The sequence below is a fragment of the Podarcis pityusensis genome (assembly GCF_964106645.2).
Source record: "Podarcis pityusensis genome assembly, chromosome: 8".
Lineage (NCBI taxonomy): Eukaryota > Metazoa > Chordata > Lepidosauria > Squamata > Lacertidae > Podarcis > Podarcis pityusensis.
In genome coordinates, this window is record NC_138033.1 from 62,341,336 (window position 1) to 62,357,799 (window position 16,464).

Here is a 16,464-nt window from a genome sequence, read left to right on the forward strand (position 1 = left end):
AAATCTAACTGAAACGTGAGATGGTGGATGTAGGGTGTATCCCATTCTATTATTACAGTCACCCTGCAAGGTAGGATGTGTGAGTGGCTCAAGGTAATTCAGCAGAGCATCATGCCCAAATAGGGTACTCCATGCCAAAGACACTTGACGTCCCACTGCTTTTAAAAGGCACACCAAATGGCAGGCCAACCCCATCCCTTTATAGGGGTCAGAAAAGGGAGCCTGAAGTCGAATTAAATTGCTGGACCACAATCATTTTCTCCAGGCTACTTACCATGGACAGCAGACCAGGAGCGGAGTGTTTCAGCTTGAAGTTTTCATCTGCAAAGGGACCCCGGTAGATGCTTGCCACTCCGGTGCCATCTCCCTGTTTTAGAAAGTGGTCATGCACTCAATTCCACAGCTGAAGTTTTATTGGGAGTGAGTAATGTTCTCATTTATTGTTTATTTTGGATGCTGACAAGTGTCTCTTGATAAAACCAGCCACATAATTAGAACACTTGCAGAAATGTGTTTTGGGAACCTCTTTCCCTGAACAGCTACATGGTCCTCCTCTCTTCTTTCCTTCAAATCCGCCCTTAAAAAACAGACTTTCTCCAAGTGGCCTTTGGCTCATCCTCTTAAATGTGTTTCCAGCAGCAACATAGTTTTGCAATACAAGTGTAAAGGCACATTCTTGGGCTGCCCAGGTCTGTCTCCTGACACTTTCGCCACACTCATTTTTATACTTTGACTATGTCCACATTTACTTGTGGCCCTAGGGCAGTTGGCCACTGCTCAATGTGGCCCTCAGTCTGAAAAAGTTTAGCCTGCCCTGATTTACGTAGATTGTATGTAATAGTAATAATAAATAGCTAATTGAGGAGTTTTGTATATGGTCTAAATTAAAGTGCTGTGGGTTGATTATTTATTGCATTTATATACTATTTTTCTGTCAAGACACCTAAGTTTACAATTTTAAGGTACTAAAGCAAATTATATAACATCTAAAGTTGGCTGTGGGGCAATTGAATGTTGTCTGTACCTGCCTCCCTTGACTTCCTCTTCCCTCTTATTTTATAACTGAAGTATCCTGTGCAACATCAAGGCTTGTCTGTTCAGGCACCAATTCAGGTAAGTCGGCCAGAACATATCAGACTACCTTTTTTGTGAAGCTTAAGGGCAGTTACACAAAACTTTCTGCAGCCTCAGTTAGCTTTTCTTGAGCACCCACCACAGAATTATATTTGGTTGGGCAAAACATGGCTTAGGGTGAACATGCAGACTCCCAGAGAGGAGCTCACAGTTGCTTTGCTCCTCCTCTGGCCCTCCTCCTGTGGATTAAGCCATGGTTTGGCTCAGCATGTTGCCTGAACTTGGGTTCAACTCAGCCAGATGGGCGGGGTATAAATTTATTATTATTATTATTACTACTACTACTACTACTACTACCTCGCTCCCAACAAGCAACAGGTTGTAACCAAAGGTAAGATTCCAAGAGGAAACACTGCAATGTCCCTCCCCTTGATGACAACAAAGCAGAATGAAAAAAAATGGAGCACTTACATTTACAAAATCACCTCCTTGGATCATGAAGTCCTTAATGACCCTGAAAAAGTGGGGGAGATAAATAAATTGTAGGCTAGACAGACAAAACAGTTACTCTTCTGCACACAGCTGGGAAGACTGCCAGTTGGCTGTGTGTTCTTCAGTCGCCTTGCAACCAGCCCAAAAGCAAAACTGCACCCACAGGGCCACCTGCTGATCATTGCCGGCACTGGAGTAGTTGTTAATCCTACTCAGAGCAGATCCACTGAAATCCATGGTCATAGCCATTTCTATTAATTTCAGTGTGTTTACTCTGGAGTAGGACTGATGTTGGCTACAACAGACACTGTTTTTAATGAAGGAATGGGAAGAAGCTATTTGTGCGGCTGTTCCCAAATCCTGCTATATCAACAGTGGATGATCCAAGACAAGCTCTTGAGAAACCCTTCAAGGCTTGCCCCTTGAGCAACACTTCCCAAACATTGGGTTGTTGCCATGCATTGAAAGCTTCACTTTAAGAGTCAGACAATTAATGTACCTGTGAAAAGTGCTGCCTTTGTAGCCGATAGGAACTCCATCTTTCCTAGAATACAAAGGTACAGACATGGTGAAGTTGTGCAGCTTCGGACCACAGGGACTACCCCATCCCAGTCCTCAATGCATTCACATCTGCAGTGGGCTTTGAATTGGTGACCTGAAAGATCTCAGATGTGGTTTCATTTGTGTACCACCAATGAGCTTTGGCCAAAGAAGTGGATTGCCAAAGGCCGCCCAGCCCCAAAAGGTCAAGGCAAGTCATGTGCTACTTTCTGACCCTCAGCAGATGTGTCTGGGTCATCTGGCTACATATGGAAAGCAGTCATAGAAGCCAGCTTGGACAAAGTGAGAGGTTGGCTTTCTATAAGATGGGCAGAAAGTGTCCTCCTCCCCCTTCAGCCTAGTGCTCTTTTTACACCTGCCTGCACACCCCAGGTGAAGGGCAAGAGAAAATACCACCCAGAGAGGCATCAGCCTTCTAATTATATTTAGGACTTATTAGACAAACACTCATCAACACACAAGGTACTCAGACTGCAGAAATAAGTACTTGCGGCTTAAATTGAATGGGGAAAGTGTGAGGTAGAAATCAAGGCACAGTATTTCTGCAATCTAGGAACTCATCAAAATCCCAGTTTTCAAACTTACAAATTCCCAGTTCTCAAGGAATGTATACACCAAAGAAATTGCTGACTTATGACCACTGTAAAATAAACTCCCATGTCACTCTCTGAGCCTTTCCTTTTGCACCCCAGGTGATAAGGAACAAAAACTCCAAACAACAACCAAGTACATCTCCGGAACCAAAGAAGTGTTGTACACAAGCAGAGATGAGGCATTTGCAAAGCCAGGTAGGTTATTCTTTGGGGGTTTTTGATTCTTCTTCCAAGGAGACAAGCCACCATTTGATCTTTAAAATGGTTTGTCTCCTTGATGTTGTGCACTGCTGCAGTGAAAAGTGCAGCCACCTCTGGTTCTCCTAAGCATATGTATCACAGCTTTAGAACCCAGCCAGGGATGAAGGTTTTCCTGTTTGCTCAAATGCTTATTTTTTTACACCGAGACAACATACCTGAATTCACCTGTGCAAAACTGCCTGAAAAGAAGAAGAAATCTTCAAGTTAGTTCTACTTACAGGGATGTTCTTTTTTAAGTCCACAAGTTTAAGTATTCCTGAATACTGGAATAACTGTTAAGATTTGAATTCAGTGTTAAGTTGGAATTCTAGAATTCACAGCAATTTCTAGAAAAGTAACTTAAAACTTTTAAAGTATTTCTGTTACAAAATAGTATATACCAAGTAGGAAGGGACCAATAATAATCTAAGTTCAGTGCTGAGCAAATATTTTTTGGCTAGTGGGCTACTATGAAAAAGACAGAGAAAAACCATTATGTTCTCCCTCCACGGTATGCCATATTCTTTCAAAAAGGATGGAGGTTTGCTCTGCATTTAGAGAAAGACGTTTAGTCCAATACAGTGATATCTTGTTTCTCAAACGCCTTGGTTCTCAAATGCTGAAAACCCAGAAGTACTGTATTTTTCGCCCCATAGGACGCACAGGCCCATAAGACGCACCTAGTTTTTTGGGGGGGAAATAAAGAAAAAAAATTATTTCCCCCCCCAGGTGCAGGGTTGGGGCGGGGGAAGCGCCCCACGGCTAGCGGAGCACTGCGCGAAGCCTGAAGGTTGGGGCGTGCTGAGCTCAGCGCGCCCCAAGCTTCTGGGTGCCGGCAAGCTCTCTGCTAGCCGTGGGAGAGCTGCGTCTCCCACGGCTAGCGGATAGCTTCCTGAAGCCTGGAGAGCTAGGGGGGTCGGTGCGCACCGACCCCCCTCGCTCTCCAGGCTTCAGCGAAAGCCTGCATTCGCCCCATAGGACGCACACACATTTCCCCTTCATTTTTGGAGGGGAAAAAGTGCGTCCTATAGGGCGAAAAATACGGTAAGTGTTCTGGTTTTCTAACATTTTCAGAAGCTGAACGTCCGATGTGGCTGTCAGCTATTGTTTCCAGAGCGCCTGCACCAATCAGAAGCTGTGTCTTGGTTTTTGAACATTTCAGAAGTCCAGAACGGATTAAGTTTGGCACTTTTGTTTTTGCTATTTATTTTGTGTTTTTGAGGTTTTTTTCAGTTTTTGTGTGGGACCCAGTTCAGCTACTGATTGATTGACTGACTGTGTGATTGCAGAAATGGATAAAAGCCCCCCATCCAAACAATGACTATCATTAGTGCAGGTAAGAAAAAAAGTTAATTTTTAAAGGATTTGCTGGGATAATTAATAACTAGAATACAAAGGAAGGGAGGAGGAGGAGGTCTAATGTTTTTTTTTTTCTTTACTATTATTTTTCTTCTGTATTTTTCACTTTCTCATATTTTTATTTTTCACTTTTGTATCTTTTTCTTATTGTGTGTAAGTTTTTGTATTTTCTATTTTTTGTTTTTTGTGCAATTTTTGTATTTTTTGTTTTTTTGAAATCTCAATAAATATTATTAAAAAAAAAGAAAAGAAAAAAAGTTAATTTTTATTTTTATTATCTACAATACTATCTTATTGCTTTCATTTTATGGACCAATGGTCTCGTTAGACAGTAAAATTCATGTTAAATTGCTGTTTCAGGGGTTGTTTTTAAAAGTCTGAAACGGATTAATCCATTTTGCATTACTTTCTATGGAAAAGCATGCCCTGGTTTTGGAATGCTTTGGCTTTGGAATGGACTTCTGGAATGCATTAGGTTTGAGAACCAAGGTACCCTTGTATACGAAGAACAGATTATGTGTAAGTCTATTTTTCTCTTTCCACCCATTGCTTTCTCGCACCATGTGAGGGATTGCCTGGGAAAGAGATGAAGAAAACCCAGAAGCCTTCCCAATCTACTACCTTTGTAGTTTCGAACTACAAGTCCCATTAGACCTCCTTGTATTGGGTGGTATATAAATTCAATAAATAATCATTATCAGCAGCCCCAGTCAGCATGTCTAAAGGCTGGCAATGATGGAAGGTGCAGTCCAAAATACCTGGAGGGCACCAGATGGGAAAGACTGTGCCAGAAGAATGGCATAAGGAATAATATATTTTCACGTGCACTGGCTGAACCAATCTGAGGAAGGGAGGGGAGGGTATTTATCTGGAGATGGTGAAGACCAGATTCAGCCAGGGAGCTTCCAGTTGCTGACCTCTGATCAAATCCAAACCTACAGGCAAGAACTAGCTGTGTGGTGAGAGAAGACAGTCCCCAAGACAAGGTTTACTGCTGTCTTAATACAGATCTGCCTAAGGGCACATTTTGCCATGACAGGTTTTCTGCCAGGATGGAGAGCAAGCCAGTAAAACCAGTGGTTGCATTGTTTACTAGACTCTATTTGAATTCTAGTCAACATGAAAAGGCTGGGGAAATCCAAAGTGCCAAGTCACTATGATAACTAGTGACTACTTGCGCAAATTATTAGTCACTGGATCACAATGAGTAAGACTTTGAGGGGCTTCCCATTTCATGAATCTAAGAGTTGACAAAAGCATAAAATAAGGAAGCTTTGCTATAGGGAACCTGTGGCACTCTTAATGTTACTGGATTACAAGTACCACCAGCCCGCAACCAGTATGGCCAATAGCCACGGATGATGTGAGTTGTAGTCAAGTGACATTTAGAGTGCCACATAATCCACACAAGTCTCCTGGTTTCCAAGTCTTTAGAGAAAGATGCCTTCAGTGGACTTCCTGAGTGGGCCCATCTGCTGCCTCCTCACCTTTGTTAATTCATGCAGTTGCCCCTTCATCTGATGTCTCCCCTAAAACCAAGACTGTGCAACTGCCTAGGAAGGGAAAACATCTGAAGGTTGGTCTCCTGTCTCCTCACCACTCCCCTGCGAACTGGAGACAGCAGTCACAGTATGGAGGGGCCACAGGAAGGGCAGGCCCAGGAGGCTTTAGGGTTGGCAGTGGGGTCCCTGCAGGTACAGGGCAAGGCCAATCCGTAGCACCAGTCCTAGGAGCAACCCAGAGTTGTGACTGGTCACCAGCCGACCCAGTGAGGAGCTTCTGCTTTTTCTAACTCAGCATTTCTTCTTTTTTTAAGTTCCCACACCAAACAAGATCAGATTTTCTAAGCAACCCCACTTGGCTAACCCCATTTCTGTGTCGGACATCTAGGGTTGCCCGTGCCGATTTCGACAGAAAGGGGGATTTATTTATTTAAAAAGGAAAGGAAATCAGCCACGTGGGACCAGCGCAGCTTCCCGCGCGCATATGGGCCGAGACGCGTCGCTCTAGGCCTGCAACTCACTCGTTACCCGCCGCTACCATCATTGGCATAACAGGGCTGCCGGAAGAAAAGGAGGCCGGGAGACTATGCGGCCTGGGGCCCAGAGGTGTCGCTCTCGCCGCGCATCTTTATGGCATGCCGCATTGTCTGTCACACACAAACACACGACCAATCCTCCGCCGAGTTTTCTCCTCAGGCTTACCTGAAGTTCTCCGCCGTCTTGGGTACCACGTCGGCGAAGAGCTCCACTTTCATGCGGCCGACCTCCTGGGCATGGGCAGAACCGTCAGAGCCTCCTCTTCCTCCTCCTTGCGCGCCCCTCCCTCCCCCCCCCACGCCCAGACCCTTCCCCCACCCTTCAGCCTCCCCCGAGCGAGCCTTACCTGGCCGCCTATCGTGACATCAAAGAACACCACAGGGTTGTTAGGATTGGAAGCCAACACCGCCATGGCGACCACCTCTCACCCGGAAGTGGAAGCTCGGCCCCCTTCGAGGTTCACGGAGAGGCGCCCGGTTGGAAAATACGTCACATCCTGTTACTTGCCGGAAATTTTAAATGCTCATCGAGTAAAAGCTGCCTCGCGGTCTTTGTACGGGTTTCCTGTCTACCGTTGCGCTTCTATTCGTTCGAAGCTTCGACGGAGGATTTTTGTTTCTTTTTCCAGAGATGGGTGGGCTTACCTGTTGCCCTCCGTATGGCGCTGTAAACCAACTCTTTATCAGCCCCCTGCTAGCGTGTACAGCAGTCGAGGTTGATGGGAGTTGTAGTCCAGCAGCCTCAAGGCAACCACGGGGTGGGTGGGACTAGCACTGATCTGTAGTTTAGGAGGAGAGGCTGTTCCACCCGATTAAGGAGCTGTGGTGAGAAGAGTTTTCATTCCCCCCACCCACTGGAAGTCTCTTAACTTTGACTACCCAATTAATTAAAATTAATTAAATTTGTATACAGTGGAACATCGGGTTACGTACCGTCCCCACAATGGGTAATGAGCTCTGCTAACATGGGAGTAGATGCCCCCCGTTTGCCCTGGGATGCAAGCGGAAGACGCCGGCAGCGGCGGGAGGCTCCATTTGCGAAAGCACGCCTCATGTTAAGAATTGTTTCGGCTTAAGAACGGACCTCTGGAATGAATTAAGTTCGTAACCAGAGTTACCACTGTACTGTCCTATACCCGCAGGTCTTGGGGCGGTTCACGGGATAAAATCACAAGGCAGCTTCCTCTGTTGGCACAGAGCCACGCAGCAAATATATCTGTGTGGCATTTTAAGTGAGGCGAGGGAAACGTGACGTTGGTGCATCTGTTTTACTCTAATACACATTCAGAGATTAAAGATGGAAAAAATGAAGATGTTGGATGTGAGCACAACAGAAGGAAATGTAGTGTTGATGAACTTTGAAGAATGTTGCCATTGACTGATGAATTGATAGTTAATGGTTACAACTTGGCCCTTGTGATCTACATGGTATTGTTGGATCTTCAAAATCTTCATTCAAAATGCTGCTCAAAATAGTGCTTTGAACGGGGCTTCTGAAGATTCCTGCAGGCGATGTCATTGTGATGTTGGGTGATGCACATTTGGACTATCAAACTTGGCCTGTGAGGGCTGGGGAACATAAGCACCTGGCTTGCCAGGCTAGAAAGGTTCCCCCAACCCTGTCCTACCTCAACAAATCCACCTTAAAAACAAGAAAATGGAATTCCTCAAGTTTTGAAAGCAACAGGAAAAGCATTGAAAATAGGGGATGAACGTCCAGAAGGCAAGAAAGAACTAACCTGAATAAGCTATGCGACAACCAGTTAAGATGAATGCTCAATAAACATCTGGAAGGGCCCTTCGTCTGCGATAAAGCTGAGATTATATAAATCCATGCTATGAGATGGAAGGCATTGGACTTTGCACCACTGAAACCAAGTGTGTTCCTCTGAGGCCTGTTGCCTATGGTGTGATCCCTCCCATATTTTGCATTGACTGTGTATGAGATGGCAACAGCATCTCAATACCATTCAAGCTCCAGGGGTTTAGGGCCCAGAGAAAGTAAATGCATATGGAGGCCCAAGGTGCATGTCCAATGTTACTCTTACTCAGAGTAGACACACTGAATATAATAGGCATGACTACCACAGGACTATTAATTTCAGCAAGTCTATTCGGCGTATACCTTAGTTGGATGCAACCTTTTGAGTCCTCTTTTGTTCAAAAAGTTTGTCACAGATACATTTCTGGAATATTTATTTAAAAATCTGGCACAAGATAAAAGACTTACAACTAAAATAGTATGTGGAATATCCAGCAGGAGAAGACAAAACAATTACAGTATTTTTCTTACAAGAAGGCATTTCCTTAAGGTATGGAATCCCCACACAGACTTGCCAAATGAAAAAATGAAGGAACGAACAGTTTTGTTGTTTTCTTTTTTTTTTTGTATGTAAAACTATCCCTCTCTTGTTATAATTTACAAATTTTAATAAAAAATATATATTTTAAAGACTCATAACTACATCTGTACAAGTCACATTTTTAACAAAGACAGTAAGGTCTTTAGAAAGTTTTCTTTAAAGCTAAAAGTCTGATAAAGCAGCCTGACAAATGGAAGCAATACTACCTAGCAGTGACAAGAGGTTTCTGTACTGTTATTCCACTTCGGAATTTCCCCCTTGTCCCCTTAGACGTGATCACAGCACAAGGCTTGAGTCTGCTCCTCTGTGCGTAAATCTGAGGTTTCCCCGGGAGAAGCCACGTTCAAGTAGCCAATTTCCGAAGGTGGGCAGGGCAAAGAGGCAAGCAGAGACCTTTCTGTGTGGTCCTCGGGTTTGCCATCCTGGACAGCTTTCAGAAGGCCGTGAGAGTCCGAAAGCTCCATCACTGAGAAGCTGGAAAAGAAACCATTAGCCTCACATGGGCCACTCAGGCTCATGGCATCATCTGACTGAACCTAAACACATCTCCGGGTCCCTGGAGAAAGGCAAGGAGGCCTGCTAAAGAGGTTGGCAGAGCTTTATGCATATTAAGCATAGAGCCAAAAAACATGGGAGGCAGTTACAGAGAAAACAAATGCACCTGAGCACATGCAAAGGGCATTTTCTATTATTACTATTCCCTCCACCATCCCTCCACCCTCCCCAGCCCCCCACAGCTCAGGGGCACAGTACCTTACGCTGCGAAGGGGGAGAACTTTGCTTTGCGGTTGGAATTCAGAGAAGCCGATACTCTTCAGCTCCTGGAAAAGGGGAACATGCACAAAGTAAGACCTTTAACAAAAAAAGAAGAAGAGAGAGGGAGGAAGAAATCGGGCTGTTATCCATAAATGCTTTGGGCTGCAGCCAACTCAATTTTACTCAGAGTAGACCCAGTGAAATCAATGGACCTAAGTTAGTCCTGTCTAATTGCAGTGTGAGGAACGGCCAGCTGGCCCAAGCAAGCAGGGAGAGGCCCTTCACCCAGCAGTTCAGCAAACTGCTCTGTGCAGCAGCCTCCTCTCATTTAAAAGGGGGTGGAGTGGAGGGGCAAGGAGATGGGTAAGCTGTAAAGATTTTTTTGGGGGGGGGATGTTGGTCAGAAGCTGCCAAAGTGGCAAGAGGAGTTGGTGATCAGAGTAAGCAGGGGGAAAGCGATGATACATGATATTTGTGTGTGTGTGTGTGTGTGTGTGTGTGTGTGTCCAGCTAACTATACTGAAATTCTTGGTGGCAAATGAAATACCACGAGGGAAATCATGGCTGTGATCTGAGTATACGTAGCTACTAGAAAGAGCCAAGCAGCAACCAGAGAGAAGAAACGGAGACCTGGTGGACCAGCTGAAAGGGCCCAAGCCTATAAATAAGATGGCCCATAAAGACACTGACTGAGCCGCAAGGGTCTGGGGTGGATCTTCACCCCTCGCAGCAGGAGAGGAACAGTGAGCACCCCAAGCCCTGATTCTGCAGAGGAGAAGACCAAAATCTGCCACAGCAGCCCATCCTTACCTCTAAGCTGTGGCTATGAATGCTCCTCAGCGCCCGCTCCAGGAGCCCAACCTGACCCGTCAGCTGCAGGGTCCATTCCTGGAGCTGCTTGTTCTCCTCGTCTAGAAGCCGCACTCTGGAAAAAGCCACAGGGAAGATGCCTCAGTGGCACATTCATCCCTGCCAAGACGGAGCTGTGGGAAAGGATGTGGCACAGGACTGCAAGGGAGGGAAGCGACCGGGGGCCTGAAGGAGAGAGGAAGGGGGAAGTCGCTCTGGCTGGGACCAGAGCTACTTTCCCCTTTCTCCATGACGTCCCCTGCCTCCTCCCGGGAAGGGAATTGTGGCATATGGAGAGCAGCCTGACCCCATCCGTCAACCAGAGAAGGGGCAGGGTGCTTGCACTCCCTGCTTGAAGAAAGCTAAAATAATTAAATCACCTGTTCAGGCCTCTTCACAACTGTCATTACTGAATATATGGACCAATAAGATGAAAGCTTGTTGCTCTAAAGCGCTTTTGACATGGATGTTAGCTACAGCTAGGATTTCAATAGCTCAGCAATGGAAAGCCCTGAAAAATCTGCGGTATAAGAATTTATGGACTTTGGCTATTGCGAAAAAAATAGTCTGCAGAGGGATGAGGGAAGATACAAAACACTTGTATGTCATCTGATCTGCTTCAGACTTAGATGCCCAACATTCACCATCCATGGCAGCTCAGGAAATAGAGATATCTTGATTTATATTGGTGTGTTACCACTTCTTCCTCTAATTATTTTTTGTTTCTTTGCTTGCTTTGTATAGGATATGGTGTATTACCCTGCTACTGCACCTTTGGGTGGTTAGTAATGGTCATGTTACAATACAAAATAAAGAAACAATTAAAATAAATACTTATAAAAGAAAATTTTATAAAATGAAAAAAATGAAAATATGGGATGCTGATTTATCTTGTCTCATTTTTATCCAAGTGCTCCTCTTTATCTGTCTTGGTTAACCTCATATCTTTTTGATGTTTTGAACTACAACTCCCATCATCCTGTGCAAGCGAGGTGTGTATGGGAGGTTGGTGAAGGCTGTTCTATTACAAAGGAGACAAATTTAATATTTGGACAAGGTCTTTGGACAAAGCGTGCATTTCATACATTTTAAACAACAAGGGTGAGACCAATGTGGTCAAGATGACTCCTGCGGCTGAATGCCAAACAGCACAGATACCTCAAGCTGCATGGCACTGAATCACAAGGCTTGCAATTCTTTTTAAAGATTTTTTTTAAAAAACAAACTGCTGCTACCTGCTCTGGATTGTGGAGAGTTCCTGCTTGCTGCTCCGCTCCGCTTCCTCCAGTTTGTGGAGCTGCTGAGTGAGCTTCCGCTTTTCTTGGAGTAAACTGTCGTTCTCAGTGGTCACCTGCGCGATCAGCATTGCATCCTGCAAGGAGGGATGCCACGCAGAGAAGCCCCATCATGGGATATGTTTTCCAGCATTCTCTGCTCCTCTTCCCTTCACCCGCCAGAATTGTAACCCCATCAAACCATGGTTAAAATGCAAAGGGGAAAGGGACCCCACTCAAGGAGCCTCCAAACCGTCAGGATTTTGCACGAGGCATTCAAGCAAACAGGAAAACATCTAAGAGTTGGCACCTGGAGGATTTGAAAGCTTCCACATTATTTTATGGTGACATTTTCATGGGCCTAATAAAGGTCTTGCTCTCTTAGGGATTTTGGTGTTATTATTCTGCTACATGCTTTTTTCGTCTAGCATTTTGGCAGACTGAACTCCTTTTTCTTCTTTGACATTTACGATCCAACATGACTGGGCTGCAGTTGTAAAACATATCTAACAATAAATTTTATTGGAAAGCTTTTTTATATATATAACAATTCAATTACTGTTATTATTTTTAGAAATAAGCCACCATCTGAGAGGGCTCTCACCTTTTCTGACTGACTTTTGGAGAGCTTGAGTTCGTTCTCGAGGTGCCTGATGCGGACATCGCGCTGCTTCACTTCGCAGATGAAGGTCTCCTTCGCTCGCCGGAGCTTGGCCTTATGCCGGAGCTGTCGCTCTTTCTGTTTCCTGAGAAAACAGGCCGCAGTCATCAGAAAGGGGGCCCTGGTGCCCAAGACACACAGCCAAGTCAGCGGAGGCCTGGCAATCTGTCCTCCCTTAGTCAGCACCCAACTCCTGACTTCCACCCAGTCCAGGGGGTGGCTTCCTCCTCATCAGTGGCACTTAGATCTACAGATGAACATGAAAAAGGAAGAAGCATATGACCGATCCCAAAGATTTGAGACGTGTAGTATTTATTGCCACTGGTGTATGCAGGAGAAACCCCCTATGGATAATAATAATAATAATAATAATAATAATAATAATAATAATAATTTATTATTTGTACCCTGCCCATCTGGCTGGGTTTCCCCAGCCACTCTGGGCGGCTTCCACAGAGACCAAAAATACACTAAAATGTCACACATTAAAAACTTCCCTGAACAGGGCTGCCTTAAGATGTCTTCTGAATGTCAGGTAGTTGTTTATCGCTTTGACATCTGCTGGGAGGGCATTCCACAGGGCGGGCGCCACTGCCGAGAAAGCCCTCTGCCTGGTTCCCTGTAGCTTTGCTTCTCGCAATGAGGGAACTGCCAGAAGGCCCTCGGCGCTGGACCTCAGCGTCCAGGCAGAACGATGGCCATTCCTGCCATTAGCCCAGGGATGAGGAATCTTTTCCAGCCTGAGGCTACATCCTCAAATGGGCAACCTTCCAGGGACCACAAACCAGTGGTGGGTGAGGTCAGAGGCAAAGGTGGGAAGAGCAGTGACTGCCCAGTAGGCTGGTTTCTGCATAGGGACCCCTCTCTCTGCTGTCCACCCAAGCAAGCAAGAGGCACAATCAGAGTTCAAGGACACAGTCCAGGCAGACAAAAGCACGCAAGGAGGCAGCAAAGCAGAACCAGGAAGGAGTGTGGCCTGAAGATAATCCCAAGGGAAAGGCAGATAAACCTGGAGGGCTGGATTCAGGCCCCAGGCCAAAGGTTCCACAGCCATGCTTTAATCTCATTTGTGTAGTCACCTGACAGAAATGGCCACCTCCTTCAGGATGTGCTCATACTCTTCCCGGAGGGTTTCCCTCTCCTGTTGCAACCCCAACAGCTGCCCTGAAATCTTCTGGCTGTATTTCTGACACTGGAGATGCTGAAAAGGAGATTTGGCATGGGGTCATCAGTCAATTGCCAACCAATTGCCAACCATGTGGACAAGCTGGCAGGCGGTCACTTGTGATAGAGCACATGTAGCTGCTGTTTTAAAAGGACAACCCCTGCTCTCAACCTTGCAGAGCCTGGAACCAGAGCATCTAAGGGCTACCTGCTCCCATATGCTTACCCAAGAGGCACTGCATAGGCTACCAGGAAAGGGTCTCTGTGATGTTGTGATAATTGTTCAGGTAACTATAATACATGATTTAAAGTATGTGTTAGGTTAGGAGGGGAAGACAAAATGTGCTTGGAAGTGATTGGTGATTGAATAAGCATTTGAAAGGGAGTTTGAATGCTGATGGGAGACAGTTTGGGGTGGGGCTCAGCTGTGTTTGGGAGTGGGTGGCAGTGGAGAGAGTGTTTGGATGGTGGCAGGGCTGGTTTAATAGAATAGGATCAGTACTGTTATCAGCCACTGCTTTATATGAGACAAAGTAACAGATAAGAGAACACAAAATTGAAACCATCTGCTTCTGTATACTAAGTAATCACAAAAGACTTATTTATTATTTCTGTCTTCATAGATTGAAAAAATGGTAAACTGAATTCATTGCTGGATTTGTCCATCCCTAGCAGCGGCCTTTTCTCACCTCATTGGAGAGGGTTTTCTTCTCTTCTTCCAGGATCCGCAACTGGGCCTCCTGATGCTGATGCTGGATCTGCAGCTCAGCAAAAGTCCTGGCCAGCTGCGCCTCATTCTCCTGGGAGTGCCTGAGCTGCTGCTGCAGGTCTTCTGTCTGCTGATCCAGGAGCTTCCTGGCAGCCAACAAGGAGAAAAATCCAAAACAGGAAATCATCCAGTTTGGTTCATTTTTCCATGGTCATTAGTAACAATGGGTTCTACTCAGAGTAAACTTATTAATGTACCAGGGTAAGTTAATACCAGTGGGTCTAGCTTTGAGTAGAACTTGCACTGGGCATAACCTAATGACTGGATGCCAACTGCAAATATGGAATTTGGCAAGTTTGGCAGTTTTGAAGCTTTTCACTTTGTTTACTAAAGATATCTAAAATAAACATGCTAAATTGGATCACTCTCTGGGGCATCACTTTTTTTTTGGTAATGCCAATTATCCAATTCAAAATTGCAAATTATCCTTTGCATCTTATCCAATTCAAAATAGCCCTATGCAGATTACTCCATTCATAGTCTCTCAGCCAAACCTACGTCATAGAGTTCTGAGGATAAAATGGGAGCAAGAAGAAACGTGCATGCCACCTCGAGCTTCTTGGAGAGAAAGTGGAATGAAAATGTAATAATTAATAAAGAATAAAGAGCAAACTTTCTCTGGACAAATCCCTGCTGCTTATCAGCTGGCCAAATCCCCCTACACCACAGAATCTGTTCCTGTCTTACAGAAGAGAAACTGAGGTGATTTCTGCTACCTTTTTTGCTGCTCCTCTTGGAACTGCCGCTGGGCCTTGGTTTCCTCTTCCCTGGCCTCCTTCAGCTGCTCCTCCAGCTGCTTCCTCACCAAGACGTGGGTCTCGGAGAGCCGTACTTGGTGGTGAGATTCCTTCAGTGTTTGCTGCAGTTCCAAAATCTAAGAAGAAGGTGATGCGAGACAGCAAGGGCTCTGAGTGGCCTAGGTAGGTAACCATTAACAAAAGGGACCTGAAGAATTTAGGAACTAAATAGTCACAGCTGTATGGGATGCACCTTCCCAGTCTGCCAGAGAAGTTGGAGGGGAGGAAAGAGCAGCCTCAGGAGCAGCAGAGATTTGGAAGGAAGAGATACGTAGAAAGCAAAGCATTGCCTCAATGTGGGAGATGCAGCAGGAACGAACAAGGAACTCTTCATGGGCTACAACACTGATCAGGAAGCAGCAAGAGGGCCAGAAGCTGCAAGGAGGATGTTTCAAACTAAAGAACATTACTTAAGAACAGAAGAAGAGCCTACTGGATCAGGCCGGAGGGGGCCTGTCTAGTCCAGCATCCTTTTCTCACAATGGCCAACCAGAGACCTAGTATGGGAAGCCCACAAGCAGGATTCGAGCACAAGAGCACTCCCCCTCCTGTGGTGTTCAGAAGCATTGCTGCCTCCAACCATGGACGCAGAGCGCAGGTATCCTGGCTAGTAGTCCTCAATTGCCCTCTCCTCCATGAACTGGTCCAGCCCTCTTTTAAAGCCATCCAAGTTGGTGGCCATCACTGCCTCCTGTGGGAGCAAATTCCACTGTTTAACCAAGCCACATTGAGGCACATAGTGCAAAGCAGGGTCTAATTTTTTTAACTAAACAAATACTTCTGCAACTCTTCAGGATGGCATTGTCGAAAGCAGCTTGGGACTGTGAACCCAGCTGTGGCCACTGACCTTTCTCTCAGCCTCAGTGGCCCTGGCTTTCTCCTGGGCGATCTTCTCCCTCAGGCCGCTCAGCTGCTTGGCCGCCTGCGTCTGCCTGAGCAGCTCCAGCTCCAGCTCTTTGACCTTCTGCTGGCTGAGCTCCCACTGTGAAGTGAGTGACGAACAGGCCTTGGCGGAGTCGGAGAGCTTCAGCTGCATTTGCCTCAGCTCGGCTTTGACCTGAAAGGGTGGGGCAGAGAAAAGGTGGCACTTTCAGGAAAGTGGGACAACAAAATGGCAGTTCCCTGATAACTGTCCAGGCCCTCATTGCAAGGCAAAGAACTCCAACTCCCAGCTATGGGTCTGCCAAAGGCTTCAACACTCAAATTGGACTGGGACCTGAGGCAAACAGGAGGTGACACAGTTCAGCTGGTATTGATACAAGGCTAAGTGGAAGCTAAAATGGTGATTCAACAAGCAACACATTCCGTTTGGAGAGCTATTTGCATGGCAAGACTAGGCAAGCAAACGCCAACTGAGCCTTACTCAGAGGAGACCTACTGAGATTAATGGACCTTAAGTTAGTCATGTCCACTAATTTCCAAGGGTCTGCTTCGGGTGGAACTTGGTTGACCACAGCCCACAAAATCCAGCCTG

The 16,464-nt window shown here is 45.8% G+C and overlaps 2 protein-coding genes and 1 long non-coding RNA gene across 10 annotated transcripts in view; 1 reads left to right on the forward strand and 2 right to left on the reverse strand.

Moving 5' to 3' along the window:
• PPIH (peptidylprolyl isomerase H) overlaps positions 1-7,098 on the reverse strand; it is an 11,392-nt gene extending 4,294 nt beyond the window's left edge. The window contains exons 1-6 of the mRNA XM_081017220.1: positions 6,705-7,098; positions 6,524-6,588; positions 3,137-3,160; positions 2,066-2,110; positions 1,546-1,588; positions 275-367 (exon numbers count right to left, since the gene is read on the reverse strand). Coding sequence (XP_080873346.1) covers positions 275-367; positions 1,546-1,588; positions 2,066-2,110; positions 3,137-3,160; positions 6,524-6,588; positions 6,705-6,770 — 336 coding nt within the window. The 5' untranslated portion in view covers positions 6,771-7,098. The remainder of the gene's footprint in view (positions 1-274; positions 368-1,545; positions 1,589-2,065; positions 2,111-3,136; positions 3,161-6,523; positions 6,589-6,704) is intronic.
• LOC308483396 overlaps positions 1-12,273 on the forward strand; it is a 25,418-nt gene extending 13,145 nt beyond the window's left edge. For 2 of the 5 annotated variants that reach the window (XR_013989648.1, XR_013989649.1), the window contains 4 exons: positions 1,069-1,113; positions 2,820-2,915; positions 4,250-4,296; positions 12,174-12,273. This is a non-coding gene — a long non-coding RNA (uncharacterized lncRNA). Of the gene's footprint in view, positions 1-1,068; positions 1,114-2,819; positions 2,916-4,249; positions 4,297-6,135; positions 6,518-7,499; positions 8,388-12,173 lie in introns of those variants that run through there. The other 3 variants (XR_013989650.1, XR_013989651.1, XR_013989652.1) reach the window with 3 other exon arrangements.
• CCDC30 (coiled-coil domain containing 30) overlaps positions 8,537-16,464 on the reverse strand; it is a 38,972-nt gene continuing 31,044 nt past the window's right edge. For 3 of the 4 annotated variants that reach the window (XM_081017132.1, XM_081017134.1, XM_081017131.1), the window contains exons 18-26: positions 15,838-16,047; positions 14,910-15,067; positions 14,114-14,279; positions 13,340-13,461; positions 12,204-12,345; positions 11,561-11,697; positions 10,287-10,401; positions 9,474-9,541; positions 8,537-9,194 (exon numbers count right to left, since the gene is read on the reverse strand). In XM_081017132.1, the coding sequence (XP_080873258.1) occupies positions 8,987-9,194; positions 9,474-9,541; positions 10,287-10,401; positions 11,561-11,697; positions 12,204-12,345; positions 13,340-13,461; positions 14,114-14,279; positions 14,910-15,067; positions 15,838-16,047 (1,326 nt within the window). In that variant the 3' untranslated portion in view covers positions 8,537-8,986. Of the gene's footprint in view, positions 9,195-9,473; positions 9,573-10,286; positions 10,402-11,560; positions 11,698-12,203; positions 12,346-13,339; positions 13,462-14,113; positions 14,280-14,909; positions 15,068-15,837; positions 16,048-16,464 lie in introns of all 4 variants that reach the window. The other variant, XM_081017133.1, reaches the window with a different exon arrangement.